Source organism: Martes martes (genome assembly GCF_963455335.1).
Source record: "Martes martes genome assembly, chromosome: 7".
Lineage (NCBI taxonomy): Eukaryota > Metazoa > Chordata > Mammalia > Carnivora > Mustelidae > Martes > Martes martes.
Window position 1 is genome coordinate 61,034,852 of NC_137894.1, and position 20,562 is coordinate 61,055,413.

Below are 20,562 nucleotides of genomic sequence, written 5' to 3' on the forward strand. Positions count from 1 at the left end.
GTGCAGGGCCGACCGGTGTGGGCAGAGAGGGCCGTGCTGTGCCGCTGACCCTGGCCAAGGGCTCTGAGGGTCCCATGGGTGCCTGGAAGAGCGTGCTCCCTATAGAGTGGCGGGGAGGCTAGGGGTTCATGACCCCTGAGGGGGAGGTGACCCCGAGGAGCCACGGCCAAGCTCAGTCAGGATGAAGCACAGGATAGCTGTGGGAAGAAACACTGTCCCCCATCCCCAGAGGAAGTCAAAAGACTCACTTTTCCTCCTCTTCTTCTGCCTCCTGCACTCTGCATGAACCTCCAGGCGGGAGACTTGCCGAGACTGAAACAAAGGAAGTGGGGTCCATCTGAGCGCTGGCTGCCCCCTCCCTCTGTCAGGCCAAATGGAGGAGATGAACCAGGGGATAAATACAGCGCTGGTCTGATTTGGGGCCTGCTCCTGGGAACCATGGTATGCGGACCGCATTTCCTGAACCCAATCAAGGCTTGTCATCTCATTAAGAGATGCAGCATTTGAAAATAAAGCTGTCCTGGGGCGCCTGGGTGGCTCAGTGGGTTAAGCCTCTGCCTTCAGCTCAGTTCATGATCCCAGGGTCCTGGGATCGAGCCCTGTATCGGGCTCTCTGCTCAGTGGGGAGCCTGCTTCCTCCTCTCTCTCTCTCTGCCTGCCTCTCTGCCTACTTGTGATCTCTCTCTCTGTCAAATAAATAACAAAAGAAAAAAAGAAAAAAAAATCTTTAAAAAAATCTTAAAAAGAAAGAAAATGAAGCTGTCCTCAGAAATCTAGGCTATATGGTTTCTATATACCAGGAGTCATGTTCTCAGCTACAGGTCAGGGATGGAAGCTGTGGGATTGGTCCAAAATAAAAAGAGGGAACATTCCTCTTTTGGGGCTTTGGAATGAGAACTCTCCAAAGAATAGTTTTCTAAAAGTCAGATTCTTTTACCACAGCCTCCCAAAGACTGATTTCTGGGGGGGAGATCTCCTCGAATCTTGAGGCTTGAGATGCATTTATTTAACTGAAATGTCTGTACCAGAGCTGAATTATGACAATCTTTTAAAACACCGAGTTTGTGTTTGTAGAAGAATTGGAGCCGGGAGGTGGGGGAATGGGACAGAGGCTGAATCTGGGAGGAGGCTGCTTCCATGGAGGTGCTTTTACTGGGGAGGTTCTCAAGGGGAGGGGTCATCCTTGTGGGATATGGGATGGATGTTCCAGCCCCTGCCTCCCCAGAAGCAGGGGCCCCGCCCCCACCCCACCCGCCCAAGCCCCCGTTGGCCTGCTTCAGTTAGTCTGAGTCCTGGAAGGCTCTGGGACAAGGGCTTGGGTGGGCTGTGTTCTCTCCCACGGTTCTGTTCCCCTGGGAGCAGCAGCCATGTGTGGCCTCTGGAGCTACAGGAACCCGGAGAGACAAATTACCACCAGCACGCCGTTGGTGATGAGGATCTCGGGTGGAGAGGGACTGGAAAACAAAATGAGAACTCCTGGTCAGTCATATCATTCTTGCCTGATTTCTCAAGAGGTGTTAAAGAACCTAAATAGGATCAATAATGAGATAGTAAAGTCTCCTTGATCCTTATAAAAAATCACGGCTCAAGAAATCTTAGATCACAGAGTGCCTGAGTGGCTCAGTTGGTTAAGCATCTATCTGCCTTGGCTCAGGTCATGATTTCAGGGTCATGGGACTGAGCCCTGCATGAAGGCTTCCTGCTTGGCGGGGAGTCTGCTTCTCCCTCTCCCTCTGCCCCACCCCACTGCTTGCTTGTTCTCTCTCTCTCTCAAGTGAATAAATACAGTATTAAAAAAAAATAAAGCAACCTTATATCTGTGGATTGTCAAGGCGAAAAGTGGCATACATTTTAAATAGAATATGAAAAAAATAAATGTATAGGTTGGAAGAAGAGCTCCTTTAAAAAATTTTTTTTATTCCTTTTTTAAAAGATTTTGTCTATTTGACAGAGAGAGAGAGTACAAGCAGGTGGAGTGGCAGGGAGAGGGAGAAGAAGGTTCCCACTGAGCAGAGAGCCTGATGTGGGGCTCAAACCTAGGACCCTGGGTTAATGACCCGAGCTGAAGGCACTTAATTGACTGAGCCACCCAGGAGCCTCCTGCCTTTTTTTTTTTTTTTTTTTTAAAGAGATAACTATCCTAGGGGCGCCTGGGTGGCTCAGTGGGTTAAGCCTCTACCTTCAGCTCCGGTCATGGTCCCGGGATTGAGCCCCGCATCAGGTTCTCTGCTCAGTGGGGAGCCTGTTTCCCTCTCTCTCTCTACCTACCTCTCTGCCTACTTGTGATCTCTGTCTGTAAAATGAATAAATAAAATCTTTTTTTTTTTTAAAGAGAGAGAGATAAGTATTCTTTATGCCCAGTCAGATACCCAACTGTGCTTTCTGCACAACTTTAAGGAGCTATGAAGATAAAGAGGTAGCCGGAAAAGGCTGAACCTGCCACCTGCAGCTGATGGAAAGATTTCTGGTGGCAGAAACGACCCATTCTCCTTTCTGTGCTGTATTTAATTCATGCTTTTAACAAACAGTTCTGATCCAGCCGGAGAGGGGCCTGGTGCATACGAAATGCCTTCATATTATAAAGTCAAGAATGTTTTAAGTCTTCAAGGTTACAACTAGCCTATGGGAGTCTACAGTCTCCCTTTGCCAAAATTAGGCCCAAGATGATTGCGTCTCCAGATCAACTCTTCCTACCAATTTCGACGTGTTTCATTTTGCGAGCTACAAGGAATTTCCCACCAAGTCTTGTTGAATCAAGGACTGGAGGAGAGAGTCCTGATGTTCTGATGTTCTTCAATGGGACACAAAGTTGATTTTAATTTGTTAATCAGCGGTTGATAGGAAATGAGGCACCCCAAGGAGTCCTACGTGTCCCTAGGTAGAGGACTCTCTCGGAATGGAGTTTGACAAGCTTTCTTGTTCTAGCTCCTGCCTCTCACCCTCCCCCTTTTCCTGGGGCTGATCCTGAGTCCAGGGGCTCAGCCCTATGGGGACCACAGAGAGGAGTCAGCTGCTCAGTCACAAGACACACTAGCATCCTGGGCAGGCTTCTCCCCTCTCGCCCCTTTTCTTTTTGTCCTCTTCTCTTTCCTATCTTTCAGCTCTGGGGTCCAGTTCTACTTGAGTGCCCAGCATAGTGAAATCCCCAGGAGCTCGGGTCATTTTCCTAGTTGAAACTGACAGGAAATAACCCCACATGTTGGGCCTGAGCATCTCCTTGATGTGGCTCTAGAGCTGGCTGCAGAGGGGACAGGCTGTTTCAGACCAGGGTTTGGGTGAGGTTTTGGTTTAGGGTTTTTTTTTGTTTTGTTTTGTTTTTAGATTTTATTCATTTGAGAGAGAGAGCGAGAGAGAAAGGATTGAGAGAACACATGAACAGCGGGGAGGGGCTGAAGGAGAGGGAGAAACAGACTCCCTGCTGAGCTCATGGGGCTCCATCCCAGGACCCCGAGATCATGACCTGAGTCAAAGGCAGACACATAACCAACTGAGCCACCCAGGCACCCCTGGGGCAGTTTGTTTTAACAGTTCAAGGTCAAGGAAGAAACCCCCTGGTCCTGACCTCTTTCTCAGCCTGGCCTCTCCAAGGCCCCATCACCATGGGGCAGAAATTCTTCCCAAAGGCCACTCTCAGGAATGCAAGGGGCTGAAGTAGGCAATTTGGCCAGAGTTCTAGATCTCTGAAGCAAAACTGATGTTAGTGGAACAGGGTGAGCAGGGCTGGGGCCCAGGCACCTGCAGTATTTAGAAGCTTACAAGTGACTCTGAGGCACAGTGTGGGGTGCCAGAGGTGAGAGTGGGAGAGGGAAGTTAGCCAAAGAGCAGACCAGGCTCTGAAATGCCTGCTCAGAGCCACTGGGGGGTTAGGACCGTGGTGGGGTCCTGGGGGATGGAGCCTACTCACCTCTCCTCCAGCAGGAACTCAACCTCCAGCTCTTCCATGCCCTGGCAGGGGGATAAAGGGAAGGCAGCTGTGACTGGGGCTGCCCCTGTCTGTCCCCAGACATGCCCCTTTAGCTTCTACCCACAGCGTGCCATTGCTCTCCTGCCTTCCCAAGGGTCTCAGTCCCTGGGGCAAGGAAAAGCTGAGACTCAACCCCTGAAAGACAGAGTCCTCTTCCCTCATCTGTTCCTTCACACCTCTTGTTGTGTAACTTCAGGAAGTTGTGGCTTCATGGACCTTAATTTCCCTGCCAGAATGGAAGCCAGGCAAGAGCAGAGAGACTCGTCCTCTGCTGTGTCCCCAGGGCCTGGAACAGTGTCTGGACCATAGTAGGAAGTCCAGGATTTGTTGAGTGATTGAATTGATTAACATCTTGGTCTTGTCCAGCTCTGACTCTCTCTGATTTGCAGATTTATCCTTCTTTACCCTCACCTGCCCTCGGTCCCCTGGGCTATCTCAGCAGAAGGACTCTGAGGGGAGAAAAGGGAACCAACACTTACTCCATCTCCATTTTGTACCAGGAACAGTGCTAGGGGCCTTAATTAGGTTTTTCCTTTTCAGGGTCACAACAACCCTGCGAGGTATGCATCACCATTGCCATTGGACAGATGAGGAAACAGAGTGCAGAGGAATTAAATCCATCCTGCCAGGCCACACAGCTAGTAAGCCTAGCACTGGGACTGAGCCAGCAGTACTGTTGTTTTCTGACTTGGAGACATCGAGAGAAGACTGAAGAGCGGCACCAGACATAACCAGCTGCTCCTCATGAGGCAGGAGGCTGAGGGCCTGGACACTGGCTCCTACCTCTGGGTTGAGTGGGAACTTCACATGGGTTTTCTTTCGGAAGCAGAGTTTGGTGAGGTCGTAGAGGATTGTCAAGAGATGGTCGTCTGGTGTCAGTGTGTCTTCATCACAGACACTTAGCTCTAGCACGTTCTAGGGGAGAAAGGAGGGTGCAAGTCTTGTTACTGTGTTTGCATGGACCCATTTTCCTAGCAAGGAGGTGGGTCTCAGGGATTGGAACAGCACAGAGGTCTCGGCTCAAGCACGAGAGACATTTATAGAATGATGAACTCGGTGGGTGGGGTGGGGGATCGTGTCTAAATTCTCCTTTCTAACTTTCTGAAGACTTCCTGACCCTCAGCTCTGATTGTCCTGGAGAACTGTGCTCTTTTGCAAGGTTGGCAAGGACCTGTGAAGTGTGGGGGGTATCATTTCACCTGGCAGAATGATGGAAGGGCAGAAAAGCAGGACCCTTGCCAAGTCATAGACTGTGTTCAGCACTGGGGCCCCAGGAGCTGAAGACAGCCCATTACATGCGAGAAAAACCAATTCAGGGACCAGTTCAGGGAAGTTAACACCTTAATGCTCCAGGGCGGTGATGTGGCAGATTACAGGGATTCTCATACTTGACTGGCTTAGGGTGGGGTGTTTGAACTCTATCCCTCCATCCATCAGCCCCTAAAGAGGTCTCATGGGTGGCCCCAAAGTTGAGCACCTACTCTGACATCTGGCTGAATGATAAGGTCAGCAGTTTTGGGTGGCTTGGATTAGCTTTGAGTTCTCTTGTTTCAAGGAACCTGGGAGATGCGGGTTAGGGCTGAGTTTGACTCTTCGGTCTTTATCAGGTGGACCTAAGGTGGTCTGGGGGTTCCTTGCTGAAGGAGACCTGTTGACCTTGTAATTACTAGAAAAACAGACATGTCCCAAAACCAATCCCATTGATTCATATGAGCAGCCCCACAGATCTTTAGACAAAGAAAGTCAAAATTCTGCTTTCAAGATGGCAGACTAAGTCCATGCCAAAATCCCCCTTCCTCACCAAAATCACAAATACGATATAAGAGATATTTTTATAATAACAAATATAAAGCCCTTTTAAAAAAGTTTTAATTATTTATCTTTAGAGAGAGAGAGCGAGCACAGGGGGCAGGCAGAAGAAGAGGGAGAGGGAGAGAGAATCCCAAGCAGACCCTGTGCTGAGCGTGGAGCCTGACATGGGGCCCAATCCTATGACCCAGAGATCATGACCCATGTTGTTATCAAGAGTCAGACACTTAACTGACTGTGCCACCAGGCACCCTCAAAGCCCTTCTTGAAAGGAAAAAAGGGCTTATTATGAACCAGAAATAAAACATCACCCTAAAACATGGAAGCAGTAAGCTGGAGATATCAAGCCTCAAGTGCCCCAAGACTAGCGTTGATACCCCTATGATGAGGACCAAGTTTGTTTTAGGAGCATTCTGCTGAGGGAGGACCTGGATGGCTCAGTCAGTTAAGTGTCTGACTCTTGATCTTGGCCCAGCTTGATCTCATGGTTATGAGTTTCAGCCCCATGTTAGGCCAAAAAAAAAAACCAACAACAACATACTGAGTTGGCCCACAGCTCAGTATGCTCAAAGGAGAATTCTCCGGTAGGAGAACTGCCATATATCTGAGAAAGGCTAACACCATGGGACAGTAGCCCAACAAATGAAAGAATAGACATTCAAGGAATTAGAAATAATAAAGCCTTCTAAAAAGGAGTTAAGAAAGGGAAAGCCCTCCGGCTGGAATTAGACTGGCCTCAGACCGAGTGAATAGAATGGCCTTCCCCCCTCTCCATATTCTCCAATTGGAACATGTTCGGCAAGCATGCTCAGTTTTGCGGCAGGAACCACAAATTCCAGCAACAACTAGCTAGAAGGACAAGAGAGAAAGGAAAGAAGGTGGAAGGATAAGTAGACTCAGAGGGACAAACATGAGGCAGGCCTCATGAAGGAGTGGTGAGTGGGAAGATGGGTCACTGGGAGGAGAAGAAGTAGGTGGGAAGAAAGACAAATAGACCTAAGAGGGACACATAAGCCAACTGAAGGACAAGCAGTCATGGAAGGGAATAGAAATGTAGGCAAGGCTGACAGACACAAGGCATCCTCTGAGTCTCACCTTCACTTGGCTCTGGATCTGGAAGCTGAAGGTTTCATTCCACTCTGGGTTTGGGCAGTTGGAGATGGTCCTAGTCCTCAGCCTCTCACGAGAAGCAGTGGGCAGCCAGAGGCTCACAAAGCAGTCTGTCTGGCTCACTGTCCAAGGAAGACAAGGGTTGGAGAGAAGGGTGGGGAACCAACACAGGTCCAGAGAGGAGAATATAGAGTCAGAAGGAAACTTCAGGCAAGTTACTTCCAGCACAAGCCCTTGTCTCCCCTCCTCACTCATGGGTCTGACTCTTCAGAGACCTTTGTCCTAGAACCCCCAGGAAGGTCACAGCCTACAGGCTAGAAAATTCACAGAGGGGGATTCAGGTCCCACTGATCACTCTCATGGACACAGATGGCTTCTGGCTCTTTTTTTTTTTTTTTTAAGATTTTATATATTTATTTGACAGAGTGAGATCACAAGTAGGCAGAGAGGCAGGCAGAGAGAGAGAGAGAGAGAGCGAGGGAAGGAGGCTCCCTGCTGAGCAGAGAGCCCAATGTGGGGCTCAATCCCAGGACCCAGAGATCATGACCTGAGCTGAAGGCAGAGGCTTAACCCACTGAGCTACCCAGGTGCCCTGGCTTCTGGCTCTTTTCAGAAGCATCCCAGCTCTCTGAGCAAACACCTGCTAGGTTAGGACAAGGTCTGCTTATAGAGTTTCTCCTCTGCCAATGGAAGATCTAGAGGATGAGCCCCACAGAGTCCAGTTTAACTCTTGCCTGAGCCCAAGGTACCGTACCAGGGAAACCAAAGTAGGGCTCTGCTCTTCCTCAGGGCTGCTTAGAAGCAGGGGGTCAGAGTCTGCTGTGAGTGTACTCAGAGGGCCAGAATGGGGAAGGGCTTGGGTGGAATAAGAGTTTAAGAGAATCTAGAAGCAGAGGCTACCATTTACATAAGACTAATGTCTCGACTGCACCCAGCCAGGTTCTTCATACCCATACTAGTCTCCCAACACGAGGCATGTGACCCCAGAAACCCTCACATCTGAGGCCATATACTTTTTTTTTTTTTTTCTCATTTGAAATGAATGACCCAAGGGTGATGTTGCTAGATGTGCTCTGGGGAAGGGGCAAAGGTTTTGTGCTTAAAAGTCCCTCCCAAAGTAGATGAAGGCCTCTCAGGTCCTCTGGCTGGAGCAGCAGAAGGCATGGGGTGAAAAAAAATAACAGGTAGCCTGGCTCCCTCCATTCTACCCGGGAGGAGGGAGGAAGAGGGGATGTGACTACCCTAGTCCCTCTCCTGGCAATGTGCTGGGGTAAGTCCCAGGGTACACACCAGATATGTAGAAAATGGCAAAAGTCAACACAGTCTCCAGTGTCAGAGAATCCTCTAGATGGTGGAGCTGGTGTGAAGATATGAGTTTTGTTCTAGTAGGATTGACCAAAACTAGTTCATAGTTATTAGTAGTAATGTCTTATGAGAGTAAAACCCAAGATGTCCCCCTGGACTGACTAGTTTTACTTTGTCACCCCACTGAGAACACTATCAGAGTTAAGAACCACGCTTTGCATCATAAGCATCCCTAGCTTCTGATTTCATCTCTGATATCTGATTAATCTTTGAGGACTTTACATTCAGTGAACTGGAAAACATGGCCCTCCTCCCACTCGATAAAGGTAGGATGACACTGCATTTTAGAGTTCATAATTGCTTAATCCAGACACAAAGAATGACCAAACCCAGAGGAATCTAAAGATCATCATTTATGACCTCATCATCTCCACCCATCCCCTCCATGCCCAACCTGCTCCTCCTTGCCATCAATTCAGGTGGCCAGGCCAGACCTCAAGTGCCATCCTTAGCTCTTATGTGACGTCACTTTCACTCTGTTGACCTCTCCAGCTCACCCACATCATACTTGCACCACCACTGCCTTGATGCAGGCCACCGTCGCCTCCGTGACCGCTTCCCGACTGGGCGTCCTGGCTCCTGTCTGGCCCTATTCTCATATTTTCTCTCAAGAGAAACCAGAAGGATCTTTCTAGAGCTGACTGTGTTATTCCCAGTTTAAAATCTTTTAGTGGCTCCCATCTGCCCTCAGGAGAGCGTCCCCACCACTCAACATGGATGCCTCTCCCACTTCCCCAGCCTCAGCCCTCCTCCTTCTAACCTCCCTACCACCCAGCCCCTGTTCTGCCACCAGACACACACATAGGCACACGCACGCATGTGCACACAGTGCTTGCACTCACCCCCTAGACTCCAGCCAAACCCAGTCATCGGGGGTCTCAGGAGTGCCATGCTGTCTTGCCATTCCTTCTGTCTAGAACACCGTTCTCTTCCATTTTTGCCTCACCCTTCCCTTGGCTAGCCCCTTCAGGTTTCAGAAGGAACCACCACTGGAAGCCTTCTCTGAGCCCCCACATCTTGGCCAGGCGCCCCTCCCCCCTCCTAACCTAGAATCTCTGCCCTTCTCTTGGCAGGGCACTAGCTACACTCCACCACAGTGCATGTCAGAGCACCTGTCTCCACTGCACGCTGGATGCCAGGAGGGCCTGGAGACCATGTGTCAGCACTTGCTAAACATTTGTTGGATAAATGAACTAATGGAAAAGCCCAACTTCCTGCTTGAGGCCACTGCATCAAATTCTGGGCTGTCACCACAGATACAGGTAAGCAACTTGGATCGTCTGCCTATAGGGAGACTCCCCAGGGATCTCCTGGGACCCCTCTGTTGGCTTTTCCTGGACACCCGCCAGAATGTCTCAGCCCGAGACATTCTCCTCAGGTCTGCCTCCTGTATAGAGGAAGGAGCCTGCAGGCAGTGACCCCGCCAACTCTATAGCCATTTACTTAGCATGATTTCATCAACCCCGTAGAGGTCCCTTTGCCTCTAAAATCCCATTCCTATTTTCAGTCCATGCCTAAAATTCTCCCATTAAGCCCACTAAATAAAATCTCAGTATTTTTGGCCTAAGGCTTAAATCTCTAGGTAAGACACAAATACTCCTGGAAGAGACAGGATCGATCAGACACCCACACTTCCAGCATTGATTGGTTTTTCAGTTCTTTCTAAGAGAACTGGTGCCACGGCTCTCCACAAGGTTGGGAAGGAAAGAGCAGCCGAAGGAGGGGGAAATCCTGGGAGGAGAGAGGTGACTTGATAGAGGAAGGCCGGTAGGGGCCTGGAGGATACTCTGACTGGAAGGAGAGTGACCAGCATGCTGGCAATGAAGAATGGTTAAACAATGCTGACCCAGTTCTGAGGATTTCAGAGACTGCAGGGGATTTCCTAGGCATTGATGGTTCTAATCCTTGTTCCTCTTAAGTGATAGAGGGCTTGGTCATTTGAATGACATGCCTCCTTTCCCGGAATGTGGGTGGCAAAGAATGACTCAATGAGATCTACAGATGTTGCAAACACTATCTCTAGAGACACCTGCCTCGAATCCCTTAGGGTACTGGTTTGAGTTTTAACCTGATTTTCCCAAGAGGAATAAAAGCTCTTGGCCACTGGGAGGTTTCCAGGTCTACTCCATCCAGTCCTGGCCAGGGGCTGGGTGGATTCCTGAGTCGTCCCTTTCAGGCTTCTTGAAATCTTGGGAAACTCAGACACACACTAGAGGATTGAACCAGAGTGGAGCGCATTTTTGATCCAAGCTAGAAGAGAACAGTTTGGGGCAAGAGTAATCTAGGACCCAGAAGACATCAGGATAGTCACCAACCACATCAGGCAAAGTGGCAACAGAGTCCATCCTACGTCCTCTGTGGGGTCTACACACAATGTGCCCCAGGCTGACACCCCCAGACACCATGTATGCCTCCCACCCTGTTCCTCAGGGGGTAATGAGGACAACATAAACAAGGGGAACCTGGAAACCTCCCAAAGTCAGCCTGTGTGCCAGAGGGGCTTGTGGGGAAAGGGAAGAAGAGGGTGGTGGGTCAGACTTCAGCCCATCTGTTGGCTGCCTGTTCCCCTATCCTCTCACCTCCGGGATATGCAGGGAACAGGTGTGGCAGGAGAAGATAGAAGAAAGAGGCTTGGACCAAGGGAAGGTCGACACACACAGGTGCAGGCATGCCACGAGAGTGTGCAGCCCGGATGACCTGCAGGGTTGGGACGGACACACCTCAGGAGTGGAGACAGGTGAGGGCAGCTGTGGACGTGTGCAAGCTGCAGGTATCCCGGGGGCGCAGGGAGTGGGTGAGCGCTGCCCAGGGGTGAGTGAAGTGTCTGACTGACCCACCATGGCATGGGCAAAGGAAGGCAGAAGAGGTGGCCAGGCCCTACCCAGGAAACACTTCTCCTCAGATCACTCACCGGTGGCCTGGGAGGCCCCAAGAAACCCGAGAAGTCCCTGGCAGAGCCAGGCCCAAACTGGACACTGGCCAGCATGGGCTCTGGACACTTGTCCTCCAGAGGGCCCAGCTGGAGTCCTTCCCCACCCCTTGGCTTTCCCTTAGTCCCAGGGCTCTCCCTCCTCTGCCCTACACACTCATGCCTGTACTGTGGCAACAGCATCTCACCAAGTTCGTCAGCCTCTCCCCACCTGTGCTCCAGCACAGTCTACTGCTTGCCTCAGGAAATCACGCAATCCCTTCCTCAGGAACCCAGCTTCCCTGTCCCTTGGATCCCTGTTCCTCCTCTGCCTGGCCCCAGCCTCCGTTCCCTGCTTGTTCTGTCGTCCCCCCACCACGCCCCCCAAAGGACCAGACCTGGGATCAAACACTACTTTCACCTTTAGGCAATTATCAGCACTACCCTCAGGTGGTTCAGAGGAGCAAGCTGCCCCCCACAGGTGCTCCCAGATGCCCAGCGGCTTCTCTCCCTCCCTCAAGATGGCCTCTCCCCTACATCAGGCTCCCAGGACCTGCGGACGCTCACACTCTGCCCCTCTCAGATCCCAGGCCCTCAGAGCAGCCTTCCTTAGCTACTCCCGGCTTTCAGTGTCCTCCTCCATTTCTTTCTTTTTTAAAATTTCATTTATTTATCTATTTATTTATTTATTAGAGAGAGAGAGAGAGAGAAAGTATGAGCAGGAGGTGGAACAGAGCGGGAGGCAAAGGGAGGGAAAGAATCTCCAGCAGACTTCCTGCTGAGCGCATAGCTGGACCCTGACCCTGAGACCCTGACCCTGATGAGGCTTGGCTCTCACAACCAGGGGAGCATGACCTGAGCCCAAAGCAGGAGTCAGAGGCTTAACCGTTTCACTGACTGAGCCACACAGGCACCCCCAGTTCTAAATTCTATAGTGACAAGTTTAGAATGCCATCTCCTGTTACTGGTCTATAATTGCTTCGGGTATCAATGTCTCCCTTGTTAAAATGTACACTTGGGGGGCGCCTGGGTGGCTCAGTTGGTTAAGCCACTGCCTTTGGCTCAGGTCGTGACCCCAGAGTCCAGGGATTGAGTCCTGCGTTGGGCTCTCAGCTCCGAGGGGAGTCTGCTTCTCCTTCTGACCTTCTCCTTTCTCATGCGCTCTCTCTCTTTCTCTCAAATAAATAAATGAATAAAAATAAAATCTAAAAAAAATGTACGCTTGGTATCATAGCTCTCTGCGATCTCTGCCCACCACCCCCCCACCTCCCCAGGACCTCTCTAGCCTAAATCTCAGGGTGAGGGCAGTATGAATATCATGAACTCTGGGGAGCTCTGGTGGCCCTTGGGCCATTCCTGTGTGGTCACCAGTGAGGGGGGGACACGCCCTCAGCCATGGGGTCTTGACACAGAGCTTTCTCCTCCTTGAGGGCCAAGCTTCTCTCTGGATGGGGCAACTTGAGGGTGGCATAGGGAGGGGATCTGGGTTCTCCTGATTTCTCGAATTCCCAAAGATAAGCATGAGAAGAGCATCCTGACCGCCCAGATGCCTTCATTTCTCACTGAAGCCAGAGAATTCCCGGGACCCCCACAACCTGGGAATGTAGTGGGGGCTGGGACGAGGGCAAAGTTATGTCTGCGAGAAAACACTGCACAACCAGCCCTGGTGAGTCAAACTGCATCGTCCATGGGGCTACGCTGCCGAGCTGGTGCTGTGCAGCTTCTGCCATGAATTCCAGAACCCAGTGTAGGAGCCATACACCAAGAAGGGGCCCTAGGACTAGGCTGACAGATGGGCCTCTCCCTCTCCTTCACCTCTATCAGCCCACCAACTCATTCAGAAGCAAGGAGTACCCGGTGTAGGAGAAGCTGCTGCCCCTGGAAATGGGTGCTAGGGGAGTGGGGAGGAGAGAGTGAGGTGAACGGAGCTCTCAGACCCAGGCAGACTGTAGGGGCTGATCGTGCCAAGGTTATAGGTGAGAGGAGGGACCTGGAAAAATGATATAAACCCCAAAGTCTGAAATACAACCTGAGTATAGCAGACACACCCACACCCACCCACATGCACACCCCCATACCCCCACACCCGCACACCTCCGATGTGTCTCCAGCCAGGTCCCACAAGCAGAGAAGGCAAGACAGGGCAGGATACTCACCCCTATCAGCCTGTCGGACATTTCTCATTCGGATGACCTTCACAGTCAGCATGTGGCATGGAGACAGCCCGTCCTGTGGATGGAGAGGACAGCGGGCTCAGTCTTTAGGTGACAACACTGACAGAGAGAACAGCTCAAGCCGGCCACAGGCTCCCACTGCTCAGACTCAAGTAGCCTCTCCTGTCAATGTGCATTTCTGGGCTCTGGAGGATACCACTGGCCCCCAAGGCCACTGAGGGGAAAGGCTTTCTCCTCCCCCCACTATGAGCCAGCACATCTTGGAAGGAGACCTCTTCAGGCCTGTTCTGTTCATGCTTCTCCTAGTTGAATCACAGGATTTGAAGACCCTTCCCTGAGAGTTTTACCCAGGTTTAGAGGAGTCTGTTTACCATTCACTCCTAGCCTGCGCCCATGGCAGATGCCCCGGGTGGGACCCCTCCCACTGACCAAATGAGCATATTTACAGAGGCCTTTGAACTAGAACCTTTTACACTCCACACACTTCACCCTATGCTGTCAAAATCTCACTATGCCTTTTCAAGAGGATGCAATTCTCTATTTAAAATATTATTTGGGGGGGGGGCACCTGGGTGGCTCAGTGGGTTAAAGCCTCTGCCTCCGGCTCAGGTCATGATCCCAGAGTTCTGGGATCGAGCCCCACATCAGGCTCTCTGCTCAGCGGGGAACCTGCTTCCTCCTCTCTCTCTGCCTGCCTCTCTGCCTACTTGCGATCTCTATCTGTCAAGTAAATAAATAAAATCTTTAAAAAAAAATAAATAAATAAAATAAAATATTATTTGGGGGGGGCACCTGGGTGGCTCAGTGGGTTAAAGCCTCTGCCTTTGGGGGCGCCTGGGTGGCTCAGTGGGTTGAGCCGCTGCCTTCGGCTTGGGTCGTGGTCTCAGGGTCCTGGGATCGAGTCCCACATCGGGCTCTCTGCTTGGCGGGGAGCCTGCTTCCCTCTCTCCCTCTCTGTCTACTGTGATCTCTCTCTGTCAAGTAAATAAATAAAATCTTTAAAAAAAAAAAAAAAAGCCTCTGCCTTTGGCTCGGGTCATGATCCCAGGGTCCTGGGATCGAGCCCCGAATCGGGCTCTCTGCTTGGCAGGGAGCCTGCTTCCTCCTCTCTCTCTGTCTGCCTCTCTGCCTACTTGTGATCTCTGTCTGTCAAATAAATAAATAAAATCTTAAAAAAAAAAAAAAGATTCCCTTAAAAAAATATCACTGGGGTTTTGGGAAAAACATAAAAGTATGAAGAAAAAAAAAGTCTCCAGCATCCCACCACTCAAAGACAATCACTATTATCACTTTCTTGTTTTGGGGTTTTTTTTTTGAAGGTTATAATTAGGGGCACCTGGGTGACTCAGTTGTTAAGCGTCTGCCTGTGGCTTGGGTCGTGATCCCAGGGTCTTGGGATCGAGCCCCGCATCAGGCTCCCTGCTCAGCGGGGAGTCTGCTTTTCCCTCTCCTTCTACCCTTCCCCTCTGTTTGTGCGTGCGCTCTCTCTTTCTCTCTCTCTTGCTCTCTTTCTATTAAATAAATAAATGAAATCTTTAAAAAAATAAATAAATGTTATAATTATTTTGATTTTCAACTCAGACTGTACACAGATCATTTATGTGCTTTGGGTATTGTCAAAGGTAATAATACTATAAGAGCTAGGTAGCATCTACTGAACACTTACTATTTGCCAGACACTTTTCTTACATTTTTAAATCTTCATAAGACCATTATAACAGAGGTTTTGCTATCTTTTTAAATTGATATATAATTGACATGACATTGTATTCATTTTAAGTGTACAATGTAATGATTTGATATACACAGATACTGCAGTAAGCTTACCACAAGGAGTTAACATCCATCACCATACAGGGTGACAATGAGCTTTTCTCTTGTCATGAGAACTGTCACCATTTTGATGTCTGTCCTTCCAACCTCTTCCAGAGCTCCATTCTAAGCAGCAACAATAGAACGATACCGGGGGGGGGGGGGGCTGCTCCACAGACCCTGAGATAGAATTAGAGCCTCTTCTTCCTCAATCCCCATCAGCTGCCTCAGAATCAGAGCAGAAGCCAAACTGATAGTTATAAATAGGTCTGAAGAATCCCTTCGTGTGAGGCTGGCTCTGAAATAGCCAACCTCACGAAGGTGAGGGTGTGAGGCTGTCTTCAGAGTCCATAACGCAATCTCAGAGGATTCTCTTTGGAGCTGTGTGACTCAGCCAAAGGCCACACACACCACTTCTCCCCACCCCCCCAGCACCCCCCAGGGAGGGCTGGAAATAGGGTTGGGTTTTTGGCCAGGCCCATTCTAAGCAGGGTGGGCTCCTCATTTCTCCCTCTCCCTTCCCGCAGAGTGGGTGTCCTGGTCTGATCTGGTGAGGAAGCTAGAGTCGGGTTTCACCAGGGAGAGCGGCTGCGGCAAAGCCTGTTCTCACAGGCCTACTTTCTCAGAGGGCAACAAGAGTTCAAATGGACCGCCGAAGTCCTCAGCCCGGGCCAGGGTCAGTCCTCAGGGACATTTCATAGCATTGAAGGGCTTCTCCTGCCTCCCGGAGGGGCTGGACTGCACCCCACCCCCCCGCCCCATGTGTCTTCTCCGGAAGGGCATGAGCACTCACGGCTTCTGGTAGGACCTCACTCCAGGTACCCCCTGCCTTCCAGGAAAAGTCCTCTGCTGCCATCGAAGCCTGACACCCTCCAAGGAGGCTGCCCACCTCTTCCCACTCTACCTCAGCAGTGCCAACCGCCTCAGCAACGACCTGTCAAGCGTCCGCCATGTGCTAAGCGTGGTGTATATAATCTCTACATTCCATCTCGCTCAGTCCTCACAACACCCCCATGGAGCAGTTATTATTAGCCTCACTTTACAGATGGCAAACCTGAGTCTGAGTCCTTGGATGTTGGGCCCTCAGCTAGAATCAGAGGAGCCCTAGTTTGAATTCAATTTTAATTCTTCAGCCTGAGCGTGTAACCATGACCATGGTATCCCCTTACTTGGAACAGAGCATTAACATTAAACACAAAGACAGGTGCCACTTGCCCCCCCCCCCTCCTCCTTCATCTTTTCCTCTTAGAAATTCTTTCCCTGACAGATTCTTCTTTTCACTGGGAATTCCCCCAAGACTCTAAAATAACCCCCAAACTCTAATAGTCCTTCTACTTGCAATGCTTTCACGAGCTATATTTCTGCCACTATATTCCACCATCTCGCTCTTTTTTAAAGAGCCAGCACACACAAGAGCCTAAGGGTTCCTGAAGGAGAAGGCTCCTCTGTGGTCTACCCGGAGTCTCAAATCACAGCTTCTAGCTCAGGAATCTGCAGGGGAGACCCAGTTCCAAAGCGCTCCTCAAAGGACTCTGACATCTCGCCAGCAGGGAGACAGAACCTTGCAGGGGTGTCCAGAGAGAGCCCAGAGCGGTCATTCCGGGAGGAAGGAGATGGGAACATGGGACTCGAGTCTTGGGCCCAGATGAGTACGACACCCAGGTCTGTGAAAAGTGACCATCTTGGATAAAAATGAATGTAACTGTTTTGCTCCTTCTATAACCAGCTCAACGGAAGGAGTGCTGGAGAGAAGCAAAACTTCATGGCCCCAGAGGTAACTGATACACGGTAGAAAGATCCAGTGGAACAAAGTACCAATGTCTGTGGCTGTGCAGACGGGAACCAGAAACCGGGGACATTACAGATCCCAAGTTTACGGGGTAGCTTACAGTGTGGTAAGGGTAAACACTTTAAGGACTTGAACAAGCCTGACCCTAGGACGTGTGCCTTGGCCGGTTATCAGGGTGAAAATAAAATTACTGAACAGCAGCCATGGCTGGGCACCATGCCAGCTGGGCTGCGGCCCTGGAGCTGGGATGGACACTGATGGGGGCCTTGGAGGGTCCTGCGTAAGGATCAGGGAGCACCCAGGGGAGCTGGAGCTCAAGGCCGGAACTGTTGGGCAAACAGTAAAGAAATGTATTCAGCGCATTAATAACCAGTAAGTACAGCTGTGCAGGGACGGTGGGCCTGAAGGGGGAAGCCATGTGGGAGAAAGGGCTCTACTGTTCAGGCGGCTCTGGCTCCGCCCTCCTCCCTGACCTTGATTCCTGGGGCGGAGCTTGCAGGACCCTACTTCCCCTTGAGACCTACTCAGAAGAGGGGATCTTGCCAGCTCTTGTGGACAGGATGTGGTTCTTTGACTCTCAAGACTGGCTATTAGGCAATTCAACAGACGCCCCCACCCCTGCCCACCCCCAACTTCGTAGATAGGACCTTGGTGCGGGTCGCGGAGCACAACTCTCTGTCCTCCTCCAGCGCGCCAGGCCCTGAGCCCGCCCCAGGGGGCACCGCATTTGTTCTCATGTAGCACCCCAGCCACGCTCCGAGGAAGGTGCTCTTACCCCTACTTTGTGGAGAAGCCTGGGTCTAGAGAGACTGCTTCTCACGCCTGCACCCAGCGCCGAAGCTGCAGGGCCAGGACTCAGGGCGCAGATCTCCCTGACCGCAGGGCAGTGTGCGTTCCATCCGCCTGGGGGCTGGCTCTCACGGAGAATTAACCAAACCCGCTAAAAGCTTGCTCCGGGTCATGACCTGGACTGCTTAATAGCAGAGGCAGGAGTAAGCCCTCAGCGGCCAATTCAGGGCTCTCCCTGCACCCCAGGTTTAGCTGTCACCACAAAATCAGTCAGAATTGTCACCAAGGGGCTCCCACATTGGGGGTGGGGAGAGGGGGAGGGGGTCTGACATGTGGGGTTTCAGAAGTGGTGGGTGTGATACCCATCCCCTGGGGCCAGGCGAACCCTAACCAAACCAGCCCACAAGGTCTGGGGTGCAGGAGAGGGCAGACAACTCCAAGGGCGCCTGTGGGAACTCCCTCACCAAGGCTTTTGGGGCAGGCCTGGCCGGTGAGGCTACCTCCTCCTCCCCTGGGGAGCTGGGTGTATCCATCCCACCGGTTCCTTGCAACACCTGTGTCAGAGCTCCCAACAGCCCAACAGTGGCTTCCAGGATGTGTGGGCCCTCCCTAAAAGGACACCATTGGGATGGGGACTTTGTGGGACCTCAGGACATGACCCAGCTAGTCTGAGCACCATCCCAGACCAGGAGGAGCTACCATGGCTGTTTTCCTTTTTTATCACACAGGGGAGGTGAGGGGTCGGGGCAAGAAGTCCAGCTTTGAGTCACGGAGCCTCGGGGACCTGAGAGGGACAGGCACACTTCTCAGCTGCTCCACGCCCCTCTTCAAGGTGCTCTGTCCTTTCTGTGGAAGCTCTCCCCTCACCCAGCCCAGGTTCTAGAGGCTCCACCAGACTAGGGAGGCAGGAACAAGTGCTGACCAGAGGCTCTCCAGCCCCCTGAGAGCTGTGGGGAAATGTGGGGGCACCCCAGGAGGTGACACCTATCCTGGCCAGGACAGCAGAGCACCGGGCACCTTGAAGCTTGGAGCTCCCCTCCTTGGGCTCCTGGGAGGCTGAGCAGGGTCTCTACCTTCTACCCCCAAAGGGCAAGACATTTTTGGGGTCTCACTCACCTCATTGATTCAGTGTGGGCTGGGGGAAGGGCCTGAAGAGGACAACAAGGAAGAAGCAGCTGCTGCCAGGCCTGGCCGTGGCGTGCCAATGGCAAACTGGAAACTTGAGGTAAATGGGAAAGCAAAGGCAGAGCTGGTCTGGAGCCCTGGCAACCTGACCCTTGAACCCAGGGTCTCCCTAGGAGGCTATGGGAAGTCAGACGGACCCAGGAGTCTTGACCACAGATCCAGCTGGGCTTCTCAGCCCATGTGACAGGTTGGCAATGCCACTGATCCTTCTGAGACACACACCACACACTCACACAGCATGGCAGTTTAGAATGTCCACGAGGTCAATGCTGGCTCACCGCTAGGACGGGCGAGCACGGATCCACCCCTAAGCACCATCTACCTGGGTGCTGGCCTGGCCCCAGAAGGCCCTGAGCCACACCACAGCACCTGGTCGAGTCTGTGGGCACCCTTAGCTGGGCCATCCACCCAGGAGCCCCATCCAGGCCAGACCACATCCCCGGGTGCCAGGTCAGGGCGGCCCAAGCCCAGATGCTCTGTGTCTCTGGAGTCTACAATACTCACAGCCCTCCCAGTGCCTGCCTCCTGCGCTCAGCTTCCAGCCCCACCTACCCAGTGCGGCTCCCTCACCTCTGAGGCCCGGGGGGCTGAAGGCTTGCCATCTTCCGCTTGGCATAGGTCTGGTAGGTAGTGCGAGAGCCAGACGGGCATCTGTCTGTGCAGCATCGTGGCGGCTCTCCAGCTGGGTGGCAAGATTGGGAATTTATATTCTGACTCAGAGCTCCGCCCTCTGGATACCTCTCTGCTGGGATTGCATGGGGAGGGGTTATGGTGGGTAGGCGGATGGCGGTTGGGGGGCCTCGACCTCTTGGTATCAAGGCACCTGAGGCCTTCAGATCTTGGAAAGGCGGGAAGCAGCAGGGGGCTCCAACCCTTGAGGTCACCAGGCTGCTGCCCCCAGAAACTCAGAACCACCTGGTGGTCCAAGGGAACGGGTGGCAAGAAGGCCATGCTGGACCCTCACAACGTTGGGATTAGCCCAGCCATGATGTGGGATAAGCCGCCTCTCTTCAGCTTATCTAGGTCATGCCCTTCTGGGCATTTAGGGAGAGGTATGGGGAATAGTACTGTCCCTCCTAACTCCACGTAGTCCCATAGCTTGATACCCAGGAGCTGTCGGCAGGGACCACGTGGGAGGCAGGGATGATGGTCAGGGTTCCCAAAGTTAGAGGGAGAAGAAAAAAATAATTGCCTGAATCCTTGGTGAGGAAAGGGTCAAGTGCAAGTGTCCCCAGCTCTCCCTCCTGGGAGGCCAGGTGGAGAGAGGGTGTGCCCAGCCTCTGCCTATCTCAGGACAGCTTAGAGGATGCTCCGACTCCACCCATCTGATCCCTATCTCTGGCCTGATGGCTGCCTCACTCAGGGGCCTGGTAAGGTGACTTCACAGGCTCAGCTGCCCGGCTGGGTACATTGGGAGTTTCCTGCCTGAGCCATCGCCAGAGGCCCTACAACCGGCTTTTCTGGCCCACATATTAAAGCGATTTTGTGAAATTGAGGGTGAGATCTGAACACAGGGCTGACTAGGCCTGAATGCAGGGATGGAACCTGGTTGGTTCCATCTGTGAGACGCCTTTCTGTGCCCGGCAGAGGTGCCCCCCCGCCCCACCCACTCCCCTCTGCTGTTCAGGACCTCCAGAAGGCAGATGGGGCCTCAGCG

The 20,562-nt window shown here is 51.9% G+C and overlaps 1 protein-coding gene across 1 annotated transcript in view; it reads right to left on the minus strand.

Moving 5' to 3' along the window:
• PLA2G4E (phospholipase A2 group IVE) overlaps nucleotides 1-13,379 on the minus strand; it is a 29,897-nt gene extending 16,518 nt beyond the window's left edge. Inside the window, exons 1-6 of the mRNA XM_080809144.1 lie at nucleotides 13,313-13,379; nucleotides 6,869-7,005; nucleotides 4,748-4,879; nucleotides 3,905-3,945; nucleotides 1,412-1,454; nucleotides 249-312 (exon numbers count right to left, since the gene is read on the minus strand). Of these exons, the coding sequence (XP_080665270.1) occupies nucleotides 249-312; nucleotides 1,412-1,454; nucleotides 3,905-3,945; nucleotides 4,748-4,879; nucleotides 6,869-7,005; nucleotides 13,313-13,364 (469 nt within the window). The 5' untranslated portion in view covers nucleotides 13,365-13,379. The remainder of the gene's footprint in view (nucleotides 1-248; nucleotides 313-1,411; nucleotides 1,455-3,904; nucleotides 3,946-4,747; nucleotides 4,880-6,868; nucleotides 7,006-13,312) is intronic.
• Nucleotides 13,380-20,562: the final 7,183 nt, after the last annotated feature.